Here is a 20,304-nt window from a genome sequence, read left to right as displayed (position 1 = left end):
GAGACACGTTATCCAGGAAGGAAGGGCTCTTTCCTCATTCCAGGGTTCCCAGCATAGTCTCAGATCAATCTTCCATGTCTGCAAAGGCTCAAAATGAAGCAGACACTGATGACTCAGATGCGTTGTCTCACATTGGCTCATCAACCCCATACCATAGGCCAGGCCATGGTGGAGTCCACCACCATCACCAAGGTGCATCCTATCACCATGGGGAGTCCCACCATCATGGCTTATCCCATCATCGTGGTGGACCTCACCACCCTGAAGAATTCCAAGACTTCCATGACAGTGTCTTCTCCCACCCTGCCCACCGCTCCTATCACTCCGCCAATCGTGGTGAGTCCCAGCATCATGGTGTAGACCACCGCTCCACATCCCTTTCCCAGGATCCTTCCCGTGACACTCTCATCTCCCGCCAATCCTATGGTTTTGACAGTGAGCACCACCATGGTAGCAGGAGACACCATGGGAGGTCCCACCAACACAGGGAACCCAACCACCATGGTGGGTTTCACCACCACGCTCAGGTTCCTGACTACAGTGGGCTCCATCGCCAAAGTGAGTCTCACCACCATAAAGACTCCACCCAATCTAGTAGCCGCTCCCACCTCAGTGAGGCCTATCACCATGGTGAGCACCACCGCAGAAGGCCTACCTCCACGATGTCCTACCACCATGGCGAACGCCACCGCAGGGAGCACCAGCACGGCACACATCCTCATGATTACCCGCACCGAGATCAGCACCATGGGGAGTACCGTCATGGAAGCTCCCAGCTCCTTGGCTCATACACGCCCCACACCGTGACCTTAGGCTCCCTCAGCTCTGCCTATTCTCGTCCAGCGGTTTTCCAGCACAGCAAGCCAGACCGAAAGAGCTCAGCCTTCACCTTGGCTGGTTCCCTTAGTACAGTGAACTCACACCCTTCCGAGACCTCCAACAAAGTCTATCCTCAGGACTCCTCTTCCAAAACCTCGGAAAGCTGCCCTGAAGAAGACGAGCACGTTCAGAAGCACAAAGGTGCGTCTCAAGCGCTCCCCTCACCCCCAACTCCAGCTGCCTAGCCCAGGTTCCAGACCTGAGTCAGGCCTGGCACGTCCTTCACAAGGCTCGCTCTCCCCTGCAGGTGTAGTCCATTGGCTCTTCATGCGCCTGACCTGGAATTAGGCACCTCTTCAGGCATCAATTGTTGGTTCATTCAGTCACTGTCTTCTTCATTCTCATGCTCACCTCTCAAATGTTTCCTGTTATTGAATGTGAAAGCTGGTGTAGGTCAGTTATCCAACCAAACCCAGACTGCCCAGTGAAGGGGTCCATCACCTGGATCAGAACATTGACTATTGTGGATTCTGTTTGTCCACATTTTGCCCACTAAACTGTGACCTTCTTGAGGACAGAAGGAAGAACCAGTGCCTGAATGAGGGCCTGGTTGGAGGGCACGGAGGACCTTGCCTGTTAGCATATAATCCCCCCCAAATTGTTCCCTAGTAGTTCAGTAGACATGGCATTAGCTTCTTGAACAAGAAGCAAGGGATTTGTGTCTGTCTGTGGAAGAGAAGGCGGTCAAGAGGGGGAAGCTATGTCGGAAGCATCTTGTAGGGAGAGGCCGAGGTTACCAAGAGGATGGGGTGGCGAGGAAGACTGGGTCTTCCACGTGTAAGCTGCCATATGAGTAAAAAGTGTGGAGTGTAAGAGCCTGGGCCCCTGAAATATGCTCAAATCCCAAGCAGACGGGCACCCGCAAGGCAGGGTCAAGCCCTGGTTTCTATACCAGCGCAGGACAAGCATGCCAGCCCTGAGTGAGCTCACGGCAGGCAGGCCTGGGAGGGTGCCCAGATCCCTGGGTTCCTTGCCCCCAAGAACTTGCCTTTCTGGCCCCCTTACAGTTGTCCGAGCCCCGCGGGCCCACAAGAAGGTGCACTCTTCGGACTTGTTGTGTTGGTTATGGGAAAAATTAAGCCAGCTCATTTGGGGTCTTCGGAGAATGCTCAGGAAACTGGTTGACTCCCTGGCCTTTGAAACCTTCATCATCTTCATCGTCTGCCTCAACACCATCATGCTTGTGGCTCAGACCTTCGCTGAAGTCGAGGTCCGGGGTGGTAAGAGACAGGGAGCCCTGTTCACGTAGAGAAAGCCGTTGATGTTGTTCCAGGCCTCCTGTGAGCCTGACCAAGTTCCGGGTGATTTAAACAACTTAGCCCATCTGATCCTCACCCTGGGAGGTGGGCGACATTGTCCAGCAGTTAGAGTGAGGCTCAGCGAGTTTTGCTGAAGTCAACCAGACTGCCAGAGACAGGAGGGTCTTCTAAGCTTGAGCGTGTGCTGTTTGTGACTACAGCCACCAGATGGCGCATCAGCTCCAAGTACGTTGATTTGCGCAAGAAGGATGCCCAGAACCCATGTCCGCTGGACGGGTCAGGAGGCCCTGGAGGCCAGGAGGCCCTGGAGGGAGGAGGCTGGGAAAGCTGGGAAGACCGTCCCTAAAACTCCAGGGAGCAGAGTGAAGGAAAGGACCTGCCACAGGACCCATAAACTAAGGAGAGAAGAAGAGTGGGCTGATGTTTCTTGCAAGCTGTTTAAGGCTCCCTTGGAAGCCCTTTACTATGTGAAATGCATTTAATGCTCATGAAAATTCTATCAGGCAGACTGTTATATCACCATTTCATAGATGAGGAAAGTGAGGCACAGAGCAGTTGAGACACACAGCCATTGGACAGAGCCAGCTTCTCCCTAAATGGCTGCTTGCAAGTGAGGTTCCAGCGAGGAGGAGGAGGCAAGGGCTGGGCTGCTGGGGGCAGGGGTGGGCCTAAGCCAGGGCTCCTTCCTCCCTCCCCACCCCATGTCCTCACAGAGTGGTACTTCATGGCCTTCGACTACATCTTCCTCTCCATCTACATTGTGGAAGCTGTGCTCAAAATCATTGCTCTGGGCCTCGCATATTTTTTGGACCCCTGGAACAATCTGGGTGGGTAGAGATGGGGCCTGTGTGTGTGTGTGTAGCAGGAGCCCTTGAACTGCCCCGAGGTGACAAAAGCAGGGGGTGTTGGTCCTGGGAGGGCTGTGGGCCTGGGCACGGGGCCTGGGCAGCAGTCTGTGACACCCGGGCACCCCTGTGTCTGCAGATTTCTTCATCATGGTCGTGGGTGTGCTGGACTTCGTGCTCATACAGGTCAACTCTTCCTCCACACGCGCGATCCACAACCAACGCATCTTCCGCATCTTCAGGGTCTTTAAGACCCTGCGAGCATTGCGGGCGATCCGAGTCCTTCGGAGGCTCAGGTTAGCAGGACCACAGCTGCCCACGACAAGGCTGTAGATTTCCAGAATGCTTTTCTGATGAGTCTCCTGCCTTTCACTAGGCTCAGTCTCTAATTTTCCAGAGAGGGGCTGGGACCCTCTGCAAAGTAACTAGCACACCAGGGATCTACCGCCTGAGTCATCAGCAGTCTGAAATCTGTCATCTTCTTTGGTTTCTGGGCACAGACCCACACCCCACTGACACAAGCCTGTCTCAAACTATGCCCACAGATTCCTGACCAGCCTCCAGGAAGTGACCGGGACCCTGGCCCGGTCCTTGCCGTCCATCACCGCCATCCTCATCCTCATGTTTACCTGCCTCTGTATCCATGTCATGGGGCTGGGTGGGAGCATGAGGTGCTGTCATGGACAGAGTGGCGAGGTGGAATCAGAAGTTGGGGGCGGTGAGGGGAGAGGAAGAGGTGGGGAGAGGACCCCGTGAGCCAGGTTTGGTCCTCAACAGCCAGTCCTGTTCTCTGTGGTGCTCCGGGCACTGTTCCACTACTCTGACCCCAAACGCTTCCAGAACATCTTCACCACCATCTTCACGCTCTTCACCATGCTCACCCTGGACGACTGGTCCCTCATCTACCTGGACAGCCGGGCCCAGGGTAGGGCGGGCCTCAGGTTGGGTGGAGGGCAGGGGCTGTCTGGGTGGGCAGACCCTGAGGGCTCAGTTATCCCATCTGCCAAGTGGGGCTTCTGAGCCATGCTGGCCGGGGTGTGGTGAGGACTGGCAAGGGACTCAAAGCTCAAAGGAGCCCACCCCGTCTCTTCCAGGCGCCTGGTACATCATCCCCATTCTCATGATCTATATCATCATCCAGTACTTCATCTTCCTCAAGTGAGTACCCGCCACCCTGCACGCCCCAGCTTTACTACCCGCAACCTCACCCCAGGGGCACCTTCTGCTCCCCTCTCACTATGGTTTTGCCACCACAAACCCAGAGGAGGGTGCAGTCTCGCCTCCAGCCCCCTCCTGTCTCTTGCCCCAGCCTGGTGATTGCTGTCCTGGTGGATAACTTCCAGATGGCGCTGCTCAAAGGCCTGGAGAAAGTGAAGCAGGAGGTAGTGAGGGAATGCAGCGAGTGGATCCATTAGGAAGACACAGGGAGGGGGCACAGAAGCCGCAGGGAAGGGTGGAGGGTACTCCAGGACAGGCAGACATGGGGCTCTGGCAGAATGGAAGCCTCTTCTTTGCAGAAGGCAGCCGAGCTCCATGAAGAACTGTTGGATGACTCGGTGACGAAGCTCATGGAAGCAGGTACCAGCACCCACTTCTAACCCACTTCTTCCCTGACGGACAGAGAGTGCCAGGACCAACTTTACTTATTTATTTATTTTTGGCCACACTGGGTGGTTTGCAAGATCTCAGTTTCCTGACCAGGTATCAAACCCAGGTCCCAGGAGTGAAAGCACCAAGTCCTAACCAATGAACCACCAGGGAATTCTTTTGGCCTAGCTTTAAGAGTCTTGGAATCTGAGACTCAGGAGAATGTTCAGAGCTTAGAAATTTGGTCCAAAGAACTCCATGACCATCTGCCACACTGATAGTCAATTCTTGAAAGACCCATTTGCAAAACAACTAACTAGCCATGTTCAGTTCAGTCTCTCAGTCGTGTTCAACTCTTTGCAGCCCCACGGACTGCAGCACGCCAGGCCTCCCTGTCCATCACCAGCTCCCAAAGCTTACTCAAACTCATGTTCATTGAGTCGGTGATGCCATCCAACTGTCTCATCCTCTGTCGTCCCCTTCTCCTCCTGCCCTCAATCTTCCCCAGCATCAGGGTCTTTTTCAGTGAGTCAGTTTTCTGCATCAGGTGGCCAAAGTATTGGAGTTTCAGCTTCAGCATCAGTCCTTCCAGTGAATATTCAGGACTGATCTCCTTTAGGATGGACTGGTTGGATCTCCTTGCAGTCCAAGGGACTCTCAAGAGTCTTCTCCAACACCACAATTCAAAAGCATCAATTCTTTGGCGCTCAGCTTTCTTTATAGTCCAGCTCTTACATCCATACATGATTACTGGAAAAACTGTAGCTTTGACTAGACAGACTTTTGTTGGCAAAGTAATGTCTCTGCTTTTTAATATGCTGTCTGAGTTGGTCATAACTTTTCTTACAAGGAGCAAGCATCTTTTAATTTCATGGCTTCAGTCACCACCTGCAGTGGTTTTGGAGCCACCCCCCCCCCCCAAATAAAGACTGTCACTGCTTCCATGTATGGAAGGAGATCAGCCCTGGGATTTCTTTGGAGGGAATGATGCTGAAGCTGAAACTCCAGTACTTTGGCCACCTTATGCGAAGAGTTGACTCATTGGAAAAGACTCTGATGCTGGGAGGGATTGGGGGCAGGAGGAGAAGGGGACAACAGAGGATAAGATGGCTGGATGGCATCACTGACTCAATGGACGTGAGTCTGGGGGCAGGAGGAGAAGGGGACAACAGAGGATAAGATGGCTGGATGGCATCACTGACTCGATGGACGTGAGTCTGGGAGTTGGTGATGGACAGGGAGGCCTGGGGTCACAAAGAGTCAGACTGAGCGACTGAACTGAACTGAACTGAACTGCTTCCATTGTTTCCCCATCTATTTGCCATGAGGTGATGGATCCAGATGCCATGACCTTAGTTTTTTGGATGTTGAGTTTTTAGCCAACTTTTTCACTCTCCTCTTTCACTTTCATCAAGAGGCTCTTTAGTTCTTCTTTGCTTTCTGCCATAAGGGTGGTGTTATCTGGATATCTGAGGTTATTGATATTTCTCCTGGAAATCTCTGAGATCTAGCCACATTACGATTCACCGAACATTCATTTCTGTTAATAATGTACAAAGTTTATAGCAGTTGGTCTTATATGAGATGACTTCAACTGTCCTTGAGGCTTTTGTCAAGGTGTTATACACACTTGTCCAGAGTCACTCAAAGAGGATCGAGAGTCTATAAAAATGAAGTTTCCTGTACATGTTCATTTTTACACATCTGACTTTCTGGGTGAACAGATTTTGAGCCAATGGCTTTGCCTCCTGCTGAAAGATGTTCAGAACTTCAGAATCTGAACTCCGGAATCCCACTACTAGGATCATCAACACCAAAGGATTAAAGACCCTCAAGTGTCACCTGGCCCCTCACTTGCCCTCTCCATCTTGGGCACTCAATGCAAAAAAAAAGCTTAAAACAAAAAGAGGAATTAATTGTCTCAGATACTTAGTAACTTGTCTTCAGCTGAAAACAAGGCAGGAGGAGAAGGGGACAATTCCCTGATCAGGGATCGAACCCGTGTCCCCTGCATTGGAAGGTGGATTCTTAACCACCAGACCCAGGGAAGTCTCCAGGCAGCAGCTTGACTTCCCCCTTCTTTCTCTACATCCAGAGCCTAAAGAGGTGCTAAGTGAACACACTATACAGAAGCAGCTCATTGAGAAAAAGTTTGGAGCCATGACTGAGAAGTAAGGAGATGCAAAGGGAGGGGAGGTGTCAGGTCTGAGGGGAGAGGCCTGGGGGCCGACTGGGCCCGGACAGCTGGGGACTTGTGGCTGCGCTCATGGCAGGGGTCCTTGGCAGACTTCTGGCGCTCAGGAGAGCCTTCTCCCGGAAAGCCAGGCCTGCCCCACCTCGTCCAGACTGGCTTCAAACCAGCCTTCCAGGCTCTTCTCTGCTGCTAGCAGAGCTCGAGCCCCAAGCTCTCTGATCACGGCACCCCTCACCACCCTGGCCCATCCTGGCTTTATGCACAGCACAGCACACACATGTCCAGCTTCAGGCCTTTGCCCACCCTGTTCTCTCTGCTGGGATGTTCTCTGGCTGCCAACAGCAGGCATAGGTGATCAACAGCTGGAAGAACTGAGATCCAGTCCTGCTCATTTCACCTCCTGGCTGCTCTCCCAGCTGCCCTCCGCCCTCCACATCCCAGCTCCTCAGCCCCTAGCGTGGGCTGGGACTTGACTCCTCTGTGATATTTTCTTTGGGGGTTTTTCAGCCTCCAGACTCTTCCGCACTGGCCCACCCTCGCCTCCACTGAGAGTGGTCTTTGCTTTTGTTGCTGTTTTGCCTGTTGGTTTTAGTCTTTCTTCCTTCTACTTTCTTTTTATTTACTTAGCCATCTTTGTTGTGTTTTTTTTTTTTAAGTTTTGGCTTTTCCTGCCTTTGCTGAGTTTGCAGCCTTACAAGGGCTCCTGCCTCCCTTCTCTTAAGGTCAGGGCACCTCACTCTGACCTTCCCTGAGTGTCTTCATCTTGAATTCATCCATCCTCTAAAAACTCCTTCCTTGAAGCCTGCCTGGTCCTCAGGACACTCCCCACTGTTCACAGATCTGGGCGCGCTGGGAACTCTGTCTATGCTTAGCAAACCCTCAAAGTGTCTTTCAAGCTCAGCCCAGTGATGCTTCCTCCAGATATCTTTCCTGATACCTGGTCAGGTTTTCCTCCTCTGGGTCCCGCAGTGCCCTGTGTTTACACTTGTCACCAGTGTAAACACCCTTGGCGTGCCTTCTTGGCTCTGTCACAGACGGAGCTGCTTGTGGCAGGAGCTGTTTCTCTTTTGTTTCTGTGTCCTCCAAGCACCATGCGATGTTCCACGATTTCAGTGTTGTTTGATGGCTGGACTGATAAGGCACGCTGGCAGGGAAGGAGTTAATAAATGGGTAGTGGGTGGGGGTGGGGCCAGGGAAGAGCAGGTGGATGGAGAGATAGGTGAGAGAGGGAAAGGGTGGGATGGTCCCATGGGTGAGTCAAGGGATAGATAGCCAGGCGAGTGTGCCAGTAGGTGGCTGAGTGGGTGCATGAGTCAGGGTGTGGTAGGTTGGACGGATGCAGGGGCAGGTGGTTGGGAGGTAAACAATCGTCAGAACTCTCCATGGTCCAGGCAGATGATGGGGCTGCAGGGTATATGTGGAAAAGGAGATACACCATGGAGGGCCCACACAGAAAAGGGCGGGCCGTGGCTGAAAATGGAGGCATAGGGTGCTGTGAGTGTGGGGGTTGAGGGGTGCGGAGGCACTCTGGGGGCTAGATGGCCCAGCTTTGCCCCCTCTCCACCGCCCTCAGGCAGCTGGAGACCCTGTTCCACTTCCTGCAGCTGGTGGCTGGCGTGGAGCATTACCAGCTGAAATTCCGCTCCCAGGCCGCTGTCATCGATGAGATTGTGGACACCACATTCGAGGTGAACCAGGCAGGACCTGGGAGGAGCCAGGTGGAGAGGATGGGGCACTGGAAGGCTAGGCTTCGGGTGCTTGTGCCCAGAAGTGGCCCGAGTGAGAAAAGTGTAGGCCTCCCGGAAGCAGAGGCTGGCGCCATCACTTCCCACCCCTTCCCCACAGGCTGGAGAAGAGGACTTCAGGAAGTGACCCCCAGAGAGGCAGCCTGGGTCCAGACTTCAGCCTCTGGCTGGCTGTCCACCAACTCCGGCCAAGTCCCCATATCCGCTGGAAAGATCACTGGGCCTGCGGGGGTGGGGGGGAGGCGGCCAACAGAGTTTTAAAATCCCAGGTGGCTCTGTGTCCTCACCGGCTCGGCCGAAGCACAAGGGAACCTGTGTGCACGCATGCACGTGTAGCCTGGAGCATGTATACACGGGAGTGTTCTGGGTGACAGGCTTGTCCTTGGATCCCTTCCTGCCCCACTGGGGCCTGGCATCCTGGCTGGGCCTGGCATCCTGGCTGGGCCTGGCAGGGCCTTAACAGCAGCCGGGGGCAGGTTGGGGGGGTGATGTGGAAAGTGGACCAGGCTCAGCGATGGACGGAGAGTGGGCAGTCACCCTGCTTCTGGGAGGGAGCCCGGTCTGGCCCAGGAGATGAGAGAACAGGTTAGAACAGCGCATGGTTGTCAAGAGCCCAAGGGACCAGGAGGCTCCGGGAATGAGGGCTCAGAGCCCAGGAACTCGGGCCTACCGGCACCCTCAGCATCCAGTATCGGTGCCAACTCGCTGGGGACAGCCTGAGCCCAGAAGGCAGAGGTCATCACCACACCCTGCCCTGCCTGGGGTCAGGCTAAAGAGCCTCGGGGAGGGGAGAGGAGGGAGGCTGTTCAAGTCCTCCCGGCCTTGGGGTGGGGATGGGGAAGGGTGTGTGTGGCGGGGACAAGCCTCTGGTAGAGGAAAGCGAGGAATGAGCGCCCCTGTAGGATGCTCAGGTTGGCAGTGGGCACCAAGCGCTAAGTCCCGCTCATGTCCAGCCAGAGGGAGTTCTCCCACCACCCACCACACCCACCTTACCTCTAGCAGAGTGAAGCTGGAGGGAATCAGGGACAGAAGCCCAGAGCAGGGGCTGAGCGGTGGCCATTTCCCTCTCCACCCCGTCTACGTCCAGTCTGGACCAGACAGTGGCCATGTCTCTGGGCCCCAGAGAGAAGCAGCCCGTCTCCTCCCAGGCCCCAGCCCAGCCGAGAGGACAGACAGACTGTGCGGAGGAAACGCCCACCAGGGACTTGGGCACAGATTCCAGGGGTAGAGAGACCACTGGCCTCACCTCACCGCACGACCTCACACATTCATTCAGCATTTCCTGCCCCTGAGTCCATGCCAGCCATGCAGGAGGTTCCTGCTTGCTGGCACCTGGGAGCCAGCCAGCAGCAGAATGACCGCAGCTGCCATATCTGACAGGCTTGAGTTTGCCCTACAACCCTCGGTCCCATCAGACTCAGCTCCTCAGGCCCACTGCCACCCCATTCAGCCTCCGAGGGCTCGAGGAGCACGACCTGGGAGCTGGGGCTGTTCCTTGTTAAGTCCCAGCATCGGGCAGGAAGCCAGCCAGGCAGGAGCGGGCGTGAGGCCTGGCTGGGCTGCAGGCAGGGGCTGCCAGGTGCTCCCCATGGCCACCCTGCCCGCCCGCCTGGGGCCTGGTGGGGCCCACCCTCTGAGCTCCCTCAGGATCTGGTTCCCGCCCATCCTGTCCTAGACACGCACAGGTGTGCATCCGGGCATCTGAGAGACAGCTCCAGCCGGGGCCTGTGGGTCTGCGTTTGGGGGCCTGTGTATACATTCCAGGTTGTCCTCAGTGTGAGGCTGCTGTTCCCGTGTTTGTGTTTGTGCTTCTGGGTTGCTTGGTCTCATGCGTGTGTGTGTGTGTCTGTGGGTCTGGGAGCAATCTGAGGATCCGTGGTGGGTGTGTGTCTGTGTGTCTGGGAGCGATCTGAGGATCCGTGGTGGGTGGGTGTGTCTGTGCTTCTGGGTTGCTAGGTCTGACGCGCGTGTGTGTGTGTGTCTGTGTGTCTGGAGTCTTGAGAAGTTCTGGATGCGTGTGTGCCTCTTGTGTAGTGAGTGTTAATTCCAGCCACAGACTCAGGTGTGCAAAACATGTTCCAACTCTATTTCTTTAAAGGACATTAAACCGCATCTGTCCCCTCACCCCTTCTATGGACAGCGGATTTGACCTCACTCCCCTGGGGGCTCCCTGCCAGCCCCTTCCAGGGGTCTTGCTCAGGACAGAGGGTGGGGGAGTCCTCCTGGCATGGGGCCCACAGCGTGTGTGTCTTGGCCAGCAGGGGCTCTGCCATCTCTGGGCCACATGCTGGTCTAAGAATCTCAGGGGATGAGAGCTCAGTGCTCTGGGGCGGCGCGGGCTAAACCCCCAAGCACCGCTCTGAGCGGTCCCGGCGGCTGAGAGGGAACAGGGCTCAGGCGCCCCTCAGCCTCCCCTGGCTGCCGTCTCCTTCCTGTCCCGGGGCATCATCTCTCTCCTGCGACTTTGTCTCCCCACCCATAACTTGGCAAACTCTGGGAGTCTCTGGAGGTTTGTTCCTCTGTCTGTGATGCTGGGATATTTGGGGGACTCCAAATTTGGGAGCTGAACTTTGCACCCTTAGCATCTTCTGGGCTGAGATGGCAGAGGCCGAGCGTGGGGTGGTGTGGGCACCCTGTTGGCTGGAGCGGGGTTGCTGGGAGTGGGAGTGGGGGATGAGAGAGGGACTCAGAAGAGACCAATGCCAGAAGCAGTGCTAGCAATTTATTGCCGTAGATATGGTCCAAGGAACTGACATGCCTTCCACCCATGCGCCCAGTCCTCCCCAGCCTCATTGGCTCCCTCTCTCCCCTAAGCCCACAGGGGTCTCTACAGGGACACACAGTCATGCTTTAGAAGCTGGGAGGAGTTCTTCCAGGGAACCACAAGGATCTCAAAGTCACAGCGCAGCTTCTGCAGAGAGAAGGATGAAAAAGGTGGGGTGAGCCCAGGCCCCAGGCCACCACCTCCCAACAGCCCTGTGCCTGTGACACTCTGGGATGCAAGAAGGAACAGCGAATTAGATGGTCAGGACCACCAGACCCCAGACCTTCCCAGCCAACCCCAGCCTCCCACCCCGCCAAGTCCAGGGGAAGCCCCAGTCTGCTCCTCTCTGCACCCTCACCCTAGCCTCAGGGCTGAGTCAGCCAGACATCAGCCCGGCCAGCCAGACCAGTTCAGGCTGGGCAACCTGAGGGCCTGGCTGCTGGGCTGATGCCTAACTGGGGACACAGCTGTTACCTCCTGCTGTGCTTCTGCGGCCAGGGGGCAGGTGGTGAGGTCTACGTGGTCTCCAGCCACGGCACTCTTCCGGCAGGCCGTGCTCTCCATGTCCACGGTCAGGTAGTACTTGATGCCCGCAACCAGCTGGGGCAGAGGTGGGCACAGGTCAGGGGTGCCTGGAGACGACCCTTGACCTGGACCTCTCACCTCCCTCCGTGTCCTCTCATTACCCATCACCTTCCCCTGGACCTAACCAGCACACGGCCTTTGGATTCAGACCTGGGACCGAAAGGCAGGGAGAGGGCAGCAGGGAGTTCTGGTGGGGGTCCCTGGTGAGGTGGGCAGAGCCTGGGCCAGACAGTAGCCTGAGACTCAAGTCCACACAGCTGCCCCTTCTCCCTCACCCCACCACACCCCAATCCGCCTTTCAGGACAAGGCCGATTCAGGGTTGAACCTTATTTGAAATTCAGAGATTCTGCTCCGCATGGACTTTTGACGTTAACTGGATTTTGAAAACTGTTGTGTTAAGATGCCACCCTGATTACTCTTAGTCGCCCCTCCATCTGGGGCCCGGCTGGGGCCGCTGTCGCCTCCCCGCGCTGTCGGCGCCGCCCCTTCCCCGGCCCCGCCCAGCCGCCCGCACCTGGCTTTGCGCCCGGAGGATGGTGATGTCGCGGTAGTAGTAGTCGCTGTTGCTGCCCATGTTGTAGTTGGCCACGGCCGCCTGCGCCGCCTTCTGCACCTGCGGGTCGCTGGGCGACAGCTCCTGCAGTTCTCCGACCTTGCGGTCCCCCGGCCGGGCCCGGGCGTCGCGGGGCAGCACCAGGAGGCAGAGTGCGAGCAAGGCCAGGGCCATCGGCAGCAGGAGGCTAGGACGCGCCATGGCCATCGGTGTCGGTATCTGACCGCGGCCGGCGCCGCTTTTATGGGCTCCTCGGCCCCGCCTGGCCCCGCCCGCCGCTCGCCGCGCGCCCCCGCAGGCGGGGAGGGATCCACCCAGCCTGGTTGGTCCACACGTGAGGCCGCCTGCGGGGTGCCGAGGAGGACAGCGGGCAGGCCCGAGCACACCTGGGCATCACCACCACGCTGCTTGCCCTCCAGGCACACCTGGTTGGGGAGGGCAAGGACTGCGACAGCTCCTAGCCACAAGTGCCACCACAGGGGCAGTTCACAGAGACCCATCCCATATGAGAAACCCACAACAGCTACTAGCAAGCTCTTAACTATCTCCAATGGTAGTCTTGGAGAAGTTACTTAACCCTCATTGCCTCAGTTTCCTCCTCTGTGAAATGGGTTGCTTCGAGGGTTCAATAAGTGCTTAGGGGAGGCCAGGTGCTATATAAACAGCAGGTAAGCAGGAGTCCTTACTGCCCTGAGCCGGGCACTGTTTAACCCTCATGACCAGCATGAGGTAGGGATCAGTGAGCAAGGGTTCCATTTTACAGAGGAGTAAACAGGACACAGAGTAAACAACTGATTTTGCCCAAGAACACAGGCTGGTAACTAGTAAATGGTGACACTGGCTTTTGAGCCCAGGCAGGCGCTGGTCGTATAGGATCCGCCTGCCAACGCAGGAGACGTAAGAGATGAAAGTTCAATCCCTGGGTCGGGAAGATCCCCTGGAATATGAAATGGCAACCCGCTCCAGTATTCTTGCCAGGAAAATCCCATGGACAGAGGAGGCTGGCGGGCTACAGTCCGTGGGGTCACATAGAGCTGGACACGACTGAGCGCACGCGCGCGCGCGCACACACACACACACACACACACACACACACGAGACACAGTCTAACTTAAATCTGTGTTCTCAGTCCAGAGGGAGCCCAAAAGATAGCTGGCCAGGAGTGTGGGTGGTCCCAGCTCTGCCATTTACTGCCTGGGGGCCTTCCAGCAAGCCCTTTGACCTCTGGGAGCCTCAGTCCTCACCTGAAGAAAGGTGACAACTCTTGTCTTCTAAGGTCTTGCTAATTATAAGGGCCTGAAACTGGGTCACTCATAGGTAAACTGGGCATATGTTGGAAGTACCAGCAAAACAAGGCTGTGATTTTTAACTTTTTGGCCACACCCTGCATGTGGGATCTTATTTACCAGACCAGGGATAGAATGCACATCTCCCTTTGGAAGGGCGTCTTAACCACTGGACCGAGATGGCGGAGGAATAGGACAGGGAGACCACTTTCTCCCCCACAAATTCATCGAAAGAACACTTGAGCATCGAGCAAATTCCACAGATGCTAGCAGAGGACATTAGGCACCCAGAAAAACCACTAGACCAGTAGGAAAGTCCCAGGGCTATGATTTCTGGGGGGAATAATCTGACACAATATAAAAAGCAGCACTGAAGTAGTCAACACAGGAAAAGTTTGACATGTTTTAGAATTTTCTACAATTAATGTTTTAAGAATTTAGGGTGCGTGCTTAGTGGCTTCAGACTTTTGAGATCCTATGGACTGTAGCCCACCAGGCTCCTCTGTCCATGGGATTCTCCAGCCAAGAATTCTGGAATGGGTTGCTATGCCCCTCTCCAGAGGATCTTCCCAAGCCAGGGATCAAACCAGCATCTCCTGCGTCTCCTTTATTGTAGGCAGATTCTTTACCGCTGAGCTACTGGGGAAGCCAAGTGCAAGGCAGTTTGTACTTTTAATCACTTGTTGTGGTGGGGAGGGTGTTTTTTGCTCTGGGGACACCAATCTTTAGTGCTTCAGGGCTGCTGAGGATCTTACCTGGGGCTTGGGAGGGGTGGTGGTTTTCAGTAAGCAACAAAGTGTTGGGGCTTAATAAGTGGCAGCTATTATTGTGATGAATATTATGAGTAAGCATCCAAGATTCCCTGATCCCAACCCCAATTCCCAGACCCTCAGAATCCCGAGGTCAGGAAAGGCAGGGATTTCTCCCAGGGAGACCAGGACCAGCATGTAGTCACTGCCCAGTCCAGATGCTGCCCCACACCCTCAGCACAGCTGTGAAAAACAATCTTGGGATGCCAAGGAATAGTCACAAGTTTGTTGTGGGCTCAGGTGTCTGCCTTAAAGGGACAGACCACTTATGGAGTCCAAGCTCCCTCTGCTCGCCACATGACAGGCCAGTGAATCCCAGAGACAAGGTGCTGAGGCAAGGGATACAACTGTATTTGGAGAGCTGGCTGACGGAGAAGATGGCAGACTAATGTCTCAAAATGACCATGCTGTTGGGGTCTGGATGCCAGGCTCGTTTATAGAACCTGAGGGAGAAGCAATGAGGAACTAAAAAGTCAAAAGGCCCAGCAGAGAGAGGAGGTAAAGTAAAAAGGGCTTTCAGTCTTGCAAAACATCTCCAGGAGGGCCAGCATTCGGAAGGGACGTGTTAATCCCCTTTTTGTAGTCATTCACAGAGGGACAGAGTCAGATTCTCTATGAGCTGAACAAAGGCACTTTAGTTTCACAGTCAGAGGGCCAGGGTCCTTTGAGGCAGACCATTATGTCCTGGCTTCCCAGGTGGCTCTGACAGTAAAGAATTCACCTACAATGCAGAAGCCTGGCGTTCAATTCCTGGATCAGGAAGATCCCCCAGAGAAGGGAATGGCTATCCATTCCAGTATTCTTGCCTGGAGAATTCCCTGGGCAGAAGAGCCTGGTGGGCTAAAGTTCAGGGGGTCGCAAAGAGTCAGACATGACTCAGTGACTAACACAACACATAAGAACAGCAGGAAGAGTCTAAAAAACAGTTCCAATGTGGAGTGAAAACTGGTTCTTCTCTGCAACAGACCCATTTGTGCAAGAGCTGGGGAGAGCTTGGCTTGATGAGGAGGCCAAGGCCAGGCAGGAGCCAGGCCAAGAGAGCCTGGCCATGGGGGAGTAAGAGGCCCAGGCTGCAGCACACGCTGGGAGAGGTGGGGAGGCAGCCCAAGCGGCCAGGCACCTCCTTGGGTTCCTCTAGGCCTGCGCTCCTGCCACTGGGAACTCAGCTGCAGCTGCACTTAAATCTGCACCAGCTCCCCGGGAAGCTAGCCAAGGGCCAGTGTCCCCAGCTCACTTGTCCCTACCCTGCCATTCCTTTGTGCTGACACCAACAAATCTTTTGCACACCAACCTAACAATTTCCAAAGACTTTTCACCAGCTGGTCTATTCTCACAAACACCCGAGTTAGTAAGTACCATCATTTTGCAGGTGAATACAGTTGTTCAGAGGTCAGGACAGCCGAAGACCCTGGACCCAAGCAGAGTAACATTAGAAACATAGTACGGCCTGAAACTCCAGGGACAGTCCCCATGACTACCTTTCTGGGCTTCAGACTGGCACCCTCCAAGGAAGCAGCCTGTAACACGAGCTGGGCCCAGCTCTGGCCACCTGGTGATCTTCCAGGGGCCTCTCACACTTCCAAGACCCAGGCTTACACTGAACCTTCATCCCTACTAATAACCATCATAATCTCTGGCTAATTACCTAACTGCTCTATCCTTGGGTCTTTATTTTTGTTCTCCCTTTTATCTTCTACTGTTCTGAGATGTATCTAACAGACAGAAAAGTACAGAGTGTCTTGGATCACCACCATACAGGTCAAGAAGTGGAAACTGCCACTCGCAGCCCCCTATGCTCCCATGCATCACACCTGTCTCTTTCCCCCAAAGGCAATCACTCCCCACTTCTCTTTACCAATGACTTTTGCAATAATCTTCCCTGGGGCTCAGACAGTAAAGAGTCTGCCTGCAGTGCGGGAGCCAGGTTCGATCCCTAGGTCGGGAAGATCCCCTGGAAAATGAAATGGCAACCCACTCCAGTATCCTTGCCTGTAAAGTCCCATGGAGGAGCAGTCTGGCAGGCTACAGTCCATTGAGGTCACAAAGAATTGGACACAACTCAGTGATTTCATTTTCTCTGGCAAAAAGCATTTTTTCCCCTTCTAGTTTTACTGCCTCTGCAAAGAGCCCCCATGCGGATCCAGCTGGGAGCCCCTGTGAAGGAACAAAGCCGCTGTGAACATCCGCTCAGGCGCTGACGCAGGTGTGCTTTGCGTCCTGTCCCGTCCCTGGCGAGGAACTGCTGGCTCACAGGGTGGGTCTTCAGTTTTACTGGCAAACACCCAACTGCTTTCCCCAATTGTTCACACCAATTTACACTCCCACTAGTTGGATATCTGTTCCTGTTGCTCCATTTCTTCATCAGAACTTGGTATTGTCTGACTTAAATTTTTTTGCCAATCCTGTGAGTGTATAATGGCATCTTATTTGCGTTTCTGCCGGACTTAATCTGACCGAACACCTTCTGACATGCTTATTCACCACTCAGGTATTCCTCTGTGGCTGCCCTCCAGGTCTTTCACCCATTTTTCTATTGTATTGTCTGCTCTCTCTCGACTGCAGCTCTGGAGTCCTGTGTCATCTATGTGGGTCGCAAATATCCTTCCTCACCCTGGGTTAGGCTCCTCACTCACTCTGATTATCCTGAACAAAATTTCTATGATGGAGTTGAATCTATCAGCTTTTTAATCTTTCCCTATTCTGAAATCATGAAAATCTACTCACGCTATCGAAGTGTTTCTATTTATGATGTCATTTCTCCCCTCACCAGACTTCAAGCCCTGAGGACAAGGAAAATTCTATAAATAAGTAGCTCCTGAACACGACCAGCACTGCATCTGATCCTTACAACAATTTCATTTTCCAGGTGGGGAAATTGAGTCTGAGAGAGACCAAGAGCCGTGAGCAAACACCACCCATGGCTCTCAGGTCCATGGGTTTCCATGTGATGTTTTGAGGACCAGTCTGGCTACTTCCCAGTAGTAAGTCCATGGAGTCAGCCTGACCCTCTAGTTTCATCTGTGGAAAACAAAACTAACACTTATTATGAATGAAAAAAAAATGTTTACACAAACCTTAGCTCTGAACCTGGTTCATAGTAAGTCCGATAAACAGATGATGAAGATATACCAAATACAAGTGTAACTCACTCAAGCCTGCCCACCCAGTTGGGTTGCCCACACACTTTCTGCCTCCCTGAGAACAGGGCGGACTGCATGAGCCCCGCCCACTCATCCCAGAGACCAGGAGAACACATGACCAATGGCAGGTAGACCTCAGTCCACATCCCATCCACCCTTTTCCTGCTCTGACTCCCTCGGACTTTCCACCAGGTGCTGACTAACCCAGCTGTTGACCACACGGATGTCTGGATCCCAGGAAGGAACCAACCCACTCACTCTCCCACGTTGGTGAGGGATTGAGACACTTCAAGGCACCTGCCCAAGGCCCGTATTGCCAGGATGGCCGCCCTTGGGAGTGTGAGGGAAGCTGCCAGTTTCGATCTGCACTGATAAGCAGTGTGGCAAACCTGGTCAGTCCCTGGGGAACAGGCAACTCCCAGCCTGCCTGCTTCCCACATACAAAGCCCAGTCATGAAGGCCACTGGCTTTATTGATTTATAAAACTTTACAAGGACAGTGACTGTTCTGCCAAAAAGACTACCAAATGGCATAAAAGAGACCACAGGTGGGGGTGGGGGTGAGGGACAGGGCCAGGAATCCACTCAGAAAAGCTGGTAATTATTGTCACGAAACTGGCAGGGAAAGGAAAAGGAAAATGCATGCAAGGGTGAGAATTCCAAAAAAGTTGAAACGGTGAGGGGAGAGAACTCCCCAAAGGCCCTGGAGTACATGGGAGGTGTGCACAACAGCAATCTCTTCTTTTGTAGAGGACGGAGGAGGAGTCCTCACTAGGCTGCAAACTCTGGAGACTCAATGCTGGGGCTTGGGATCGGGGGCTCCCCAGAGAGCATCACAAGAAGGCATCACACCACTCTCGAAGGCAGCCAAAGCAGTCCCGGGACTGCTTGGCATTGGCGCCACACGTGTCCTTCAGCCATTCCCGGAAGAGGTCTTCATCTTTCTTTAGGACCAGAAACTGGCCGAGGACCACATAGGCCTGCAAAACGGGCAAAGCAAAAGATGGGCTGCCGAGTGCTGTGTAGGACTAAGAACAAGACGACCACTTCCTGGGACTTCCCTGCTGGTCCAGTGGTGAATAATCTGTCTTGCAATTCAGGGGACATGAGTTCAATCCCTGGCCCGGAATCTACAATCCTACTTGCTGTGGGGCAACTAAGCCCGTGGGTTCTGGAGCCTGTGAGTCACAATGAAAGATCCTGCAAGCTGCAACTAAGACCCCAGGGCAAACAGAAACAAATAAACATCACGGGGGAAAAAAGGGCCACTTTCCTGTGGCTCCCCACACATGAGCCCAAGAGGCAGGGTGGGTTCTGCCCGGCTGACTCTGCCGATCACACAGGAGCGTCCACTCCCCAACAGATACACACACCCTCCTCACTCCCCAGCTGCCGGGAAATGCTGTTGTCGCGCCTCGCCCCCCTCCCAACTACAGGCAGCCACTCCACACCTTATCAAAGCCCCTTTCCTCCAGTTTCTTGCCCAGGACTTCGCCAATCCCGGCCAGGCTTCCCACTGGCTTCTCCCCCATGGGCTCTGCCACGAAGTCTCGGTGCTTTTGGGAGGTTGTCATCTCGATCAAGCTTAATCTGGGAATCCCAAGAAGAGGGAAATTAGGGCTGAAAACCAGGGAACGCCCGAAAACCCACTGGCAATCTCACAGGAAGAGAATGCCAAAGCAGCTGTTATGGGGGCTTTCTCGATTCCCCCCACTTCACAGATGAGAAAACTGAGGTCCACGCACAGTCTTTTCCTCACTGTTTAAGAGCTTAGTCTCGCCCAGTCCCTGCGGGAGCTGGGTTTTGGTACCGCCCCCGAGGAGAAACTATCTTGCCCTAACAGGCGGCGCAAGCAGGACAAAGGTAAGATTTCCACAGTACCCAGGGCCCGCCCTGAAAGTGTCAACCCTCTGTGACCTTGGCTGGGCAAAAGCAGCACTGACTCGGGTCTGGAATGGCCACTTGGCCCGAAAAGCAAACGGCGGGCCCTGACCCCGCCGCCGCCGCACAGGCTGCTCATTGAGCGAAGGCGCAGCCCGAGCGCGCACACCCGCGCTGCCAGCAGCGTCAGCGCCACACCTGGACGCCCGCCGCGCCCTACGCCGTGGACCCCGCCCCCAACGCGCCGCGCCCCGCCCCTCCCAGCGCCTCGCCGAGCCCTCTCGGAGGGCGCATCGTCTGGCCCGTCTCAGCCCTTGCGGGCCCTCTCCTCCCTGCCTCCCCCTCCTCCCCGCGCCCGTTCTGGCCTCCAGCCCGAGCCCTGTTCCGCGGCTCGCGCTCACCCGCAGCTCCAGTTCCTGTAACGGCTTCTCCCGCCACCCGGCTGCTCCCGCCGCTACCTCAGCCCACTAGAACTTTCTTCCACTTCCGCTTCCGGGTCGCCTCAAGGGGGGGGCCTTTAAAAAAAAAAAACAAAACTACATTGGGCACTTCTAGCCGCTTAGGGTCATAGAGTTGCGACACCACCCAGACCTCGAGAGCGCCCTTAGTAGGAGTTCATTTCCGGTTGCTTCGGAGGAAGCCGGGCTGCCTTTTGTAGTCTTGCTTCTTGGGAAGCATTTCCGGCCTCAGGGAACAGAAACCTGTGAGAAGAAAACTTTATTTATCTGCTGCACGGCATGCGGAACTTAGCCACTTAACCTTGGCCGACCTGGTGGT

General features: G+C 54.8%; 3 protein-coding genes across 3 annotated transcripts; 1 reads left to right on the top strand and 2 right to left on the bottom strand.

The window, feature by feature from the left end:
• The first annotated feature begins 447 nt into the window (after positions 1 to 447).
• On the top strand, positions 448 to 8,729 carry CATSPER1 (cation channel sperm associated 1). Its single transcript, XM_027959663.2, has 13 exons — positions 448 to 754; positions 844 to 1,020; positions 1,887 to 2,099; positions 2,852 to 2,965; positions 3,123 to 3,279; positions 3,529 to 3,620; positions 3,765 to 3,908; positions 4,078 to 4,141; positions 4,293 to 4,365; positions 4,504 to 4,561; positions 6,666 to 6,741; positions 8,338 to 8,452; positions 8,610 to 8,729. Exons 1-13 carry the CDS (start codon positions 448 to 450, stop codon positions 8,634 to 8,636), a joined length of 1,617 nt encoding a protein of 538 aa, XP_027815464.1. The 3' UTR covers positions 8,637 to 8,729.
• A 2,480-nt stretch (positions 8,730 to 11,209) lies between these two features.
• Positions 11,210 to 20,006, bottom strand: CST6 (cystatin E/M). The gene is made up of 4 exons (XM_004019688.6): positions 19,929 to 20,006; positions 12,374 to 19,236; positions 11,748 to 11,873; positions 11,210 to 11,420 (listed from the first exon to the last, which is right to left on the bottom strand). The coding sequence occupies exons 2-4, from the start codon at positions 12,617 to 12,619 to the stop codon at positions 11,337 to 11,339; spliced, it is 456 nt and encodes a 151-aa protein (XP_004019737.1). The 5' UTR covers positions 12,620 to 19,236; positions 19,929 to 20,006; the 3' UTR covers positions 11,210 to 11,336.
• On the bottom strand, positions 18,102 to 20,006 carry BANF1 (BAF nuclear assembly factor 1). Its single transcript, XM_027959814.3, has 3 exons — positions 19,929 to 20,006; positions 19,098 to 19,236; positions 18,102 to 18,626 (listed from the first exon to the last, which is right to left on the bottom strand). Exons 2-3 carry the CDS (start codon positions 19,218 to 19,220, stop codon positions 18,480 to 18,482), a joined length of 270 nt encoding a protein of 89 aa, XP_027815615.1. The 5' UTR covers positions 19,221 to 19,236; positions 19,929 to 20,006; the 3' UTR covers positions 18,102 to 18,479.
• Positions 20,007 to 20,304: the final 298 nt, after the last annotated feature.

The sequence above is a fragment of the Ovis aries genome, chromosome 21 (genome assembly GCF_016772045.2).
Source record: "Ovis aries strain OAR_USU_Benz2616 breed Rambouillet chromosome 21, ARS-UI_Ramb_v3.0, whole genome shotgun sequence".
Lineage (NCBI taxonomy): Eukaryota > Metazoa > Chordata > Mammalia > Artiodactyla > Bovidae > Ovis > Ovis aries.
The sequence above is the reverse complement of the archived record's forward strand: the minus strand, read 5'-3'. Positions and strand labels throughout refer to the sequence as shown.

What these genes read in the sequence shown, in the direction of transcription:
- CATSPER1 (XM_027959663.2), top strand. Translation starts at nt 448, where the DNA reads ATGGTAGCAGGAGACACCATGGGAGGTCCCACCAACACAGGGAACCCA. An exon ending in GCACGTTCAGAAGCACAAAG is followed by an intron (nt 1,021 to 1,886) that starts GTGCGTCTCAAG and finishes GCCCCCTTACAG; the next exon opens with TTGTCCGAGCCCCGCGGGCC. An exon ending in GGACCCCTGGAACAATCTGG is followed by an intron (nt 2,966 to 3,122) that starts GTGGGTAGAGAT and finishes CTGTGTCTGCAG; the next exon opens with ATTTCTTCATCATGGTCGTG.
- CST6 (XM_004019688.6), bottom strand. Translation starts at nt 12,619, where the DNA reads ATGGCCATGGCGCGTCCTAGCCTCCTGCTGCCGATGGCCCTGGCCTTG. An exon ending in TCCTCCGGGCGCAAAGCCAG is followed by an intron (nt 11,874 to 12,373) that starts GTGCGGGCGGCT and finishes CCTCTGCCCCAG; the next exon opens with CTGGTTGCGGGCATCAAGTA. An exon ending in CCGCAGAAGCACAGCAGGAG is followed by an intron (nt 11,421 to 11,747) that starts GTAACAGCTGTG and finishes TTCTCTCTGCAG; the next exon opens with AAGCTGCGCTGTGACTTTGA.
- BANF1 (XM_027959814.3), bottom strand. Translation starts at nt 19,220, where the DNA reads ATGACAACCTCCCAAAAGCACCGAGACTTCGTGGCAGAGCCCATGGGG. An exon ending in AGGAAAGGGGCTTTGATAAG is followed by an intron (nt 18,627 to 19,097) that starts GTGTGGAGTGGC and finishes CCCGTTTTGCAG; the next exon opens with GCCTATGTGGTCCTCGGCCA.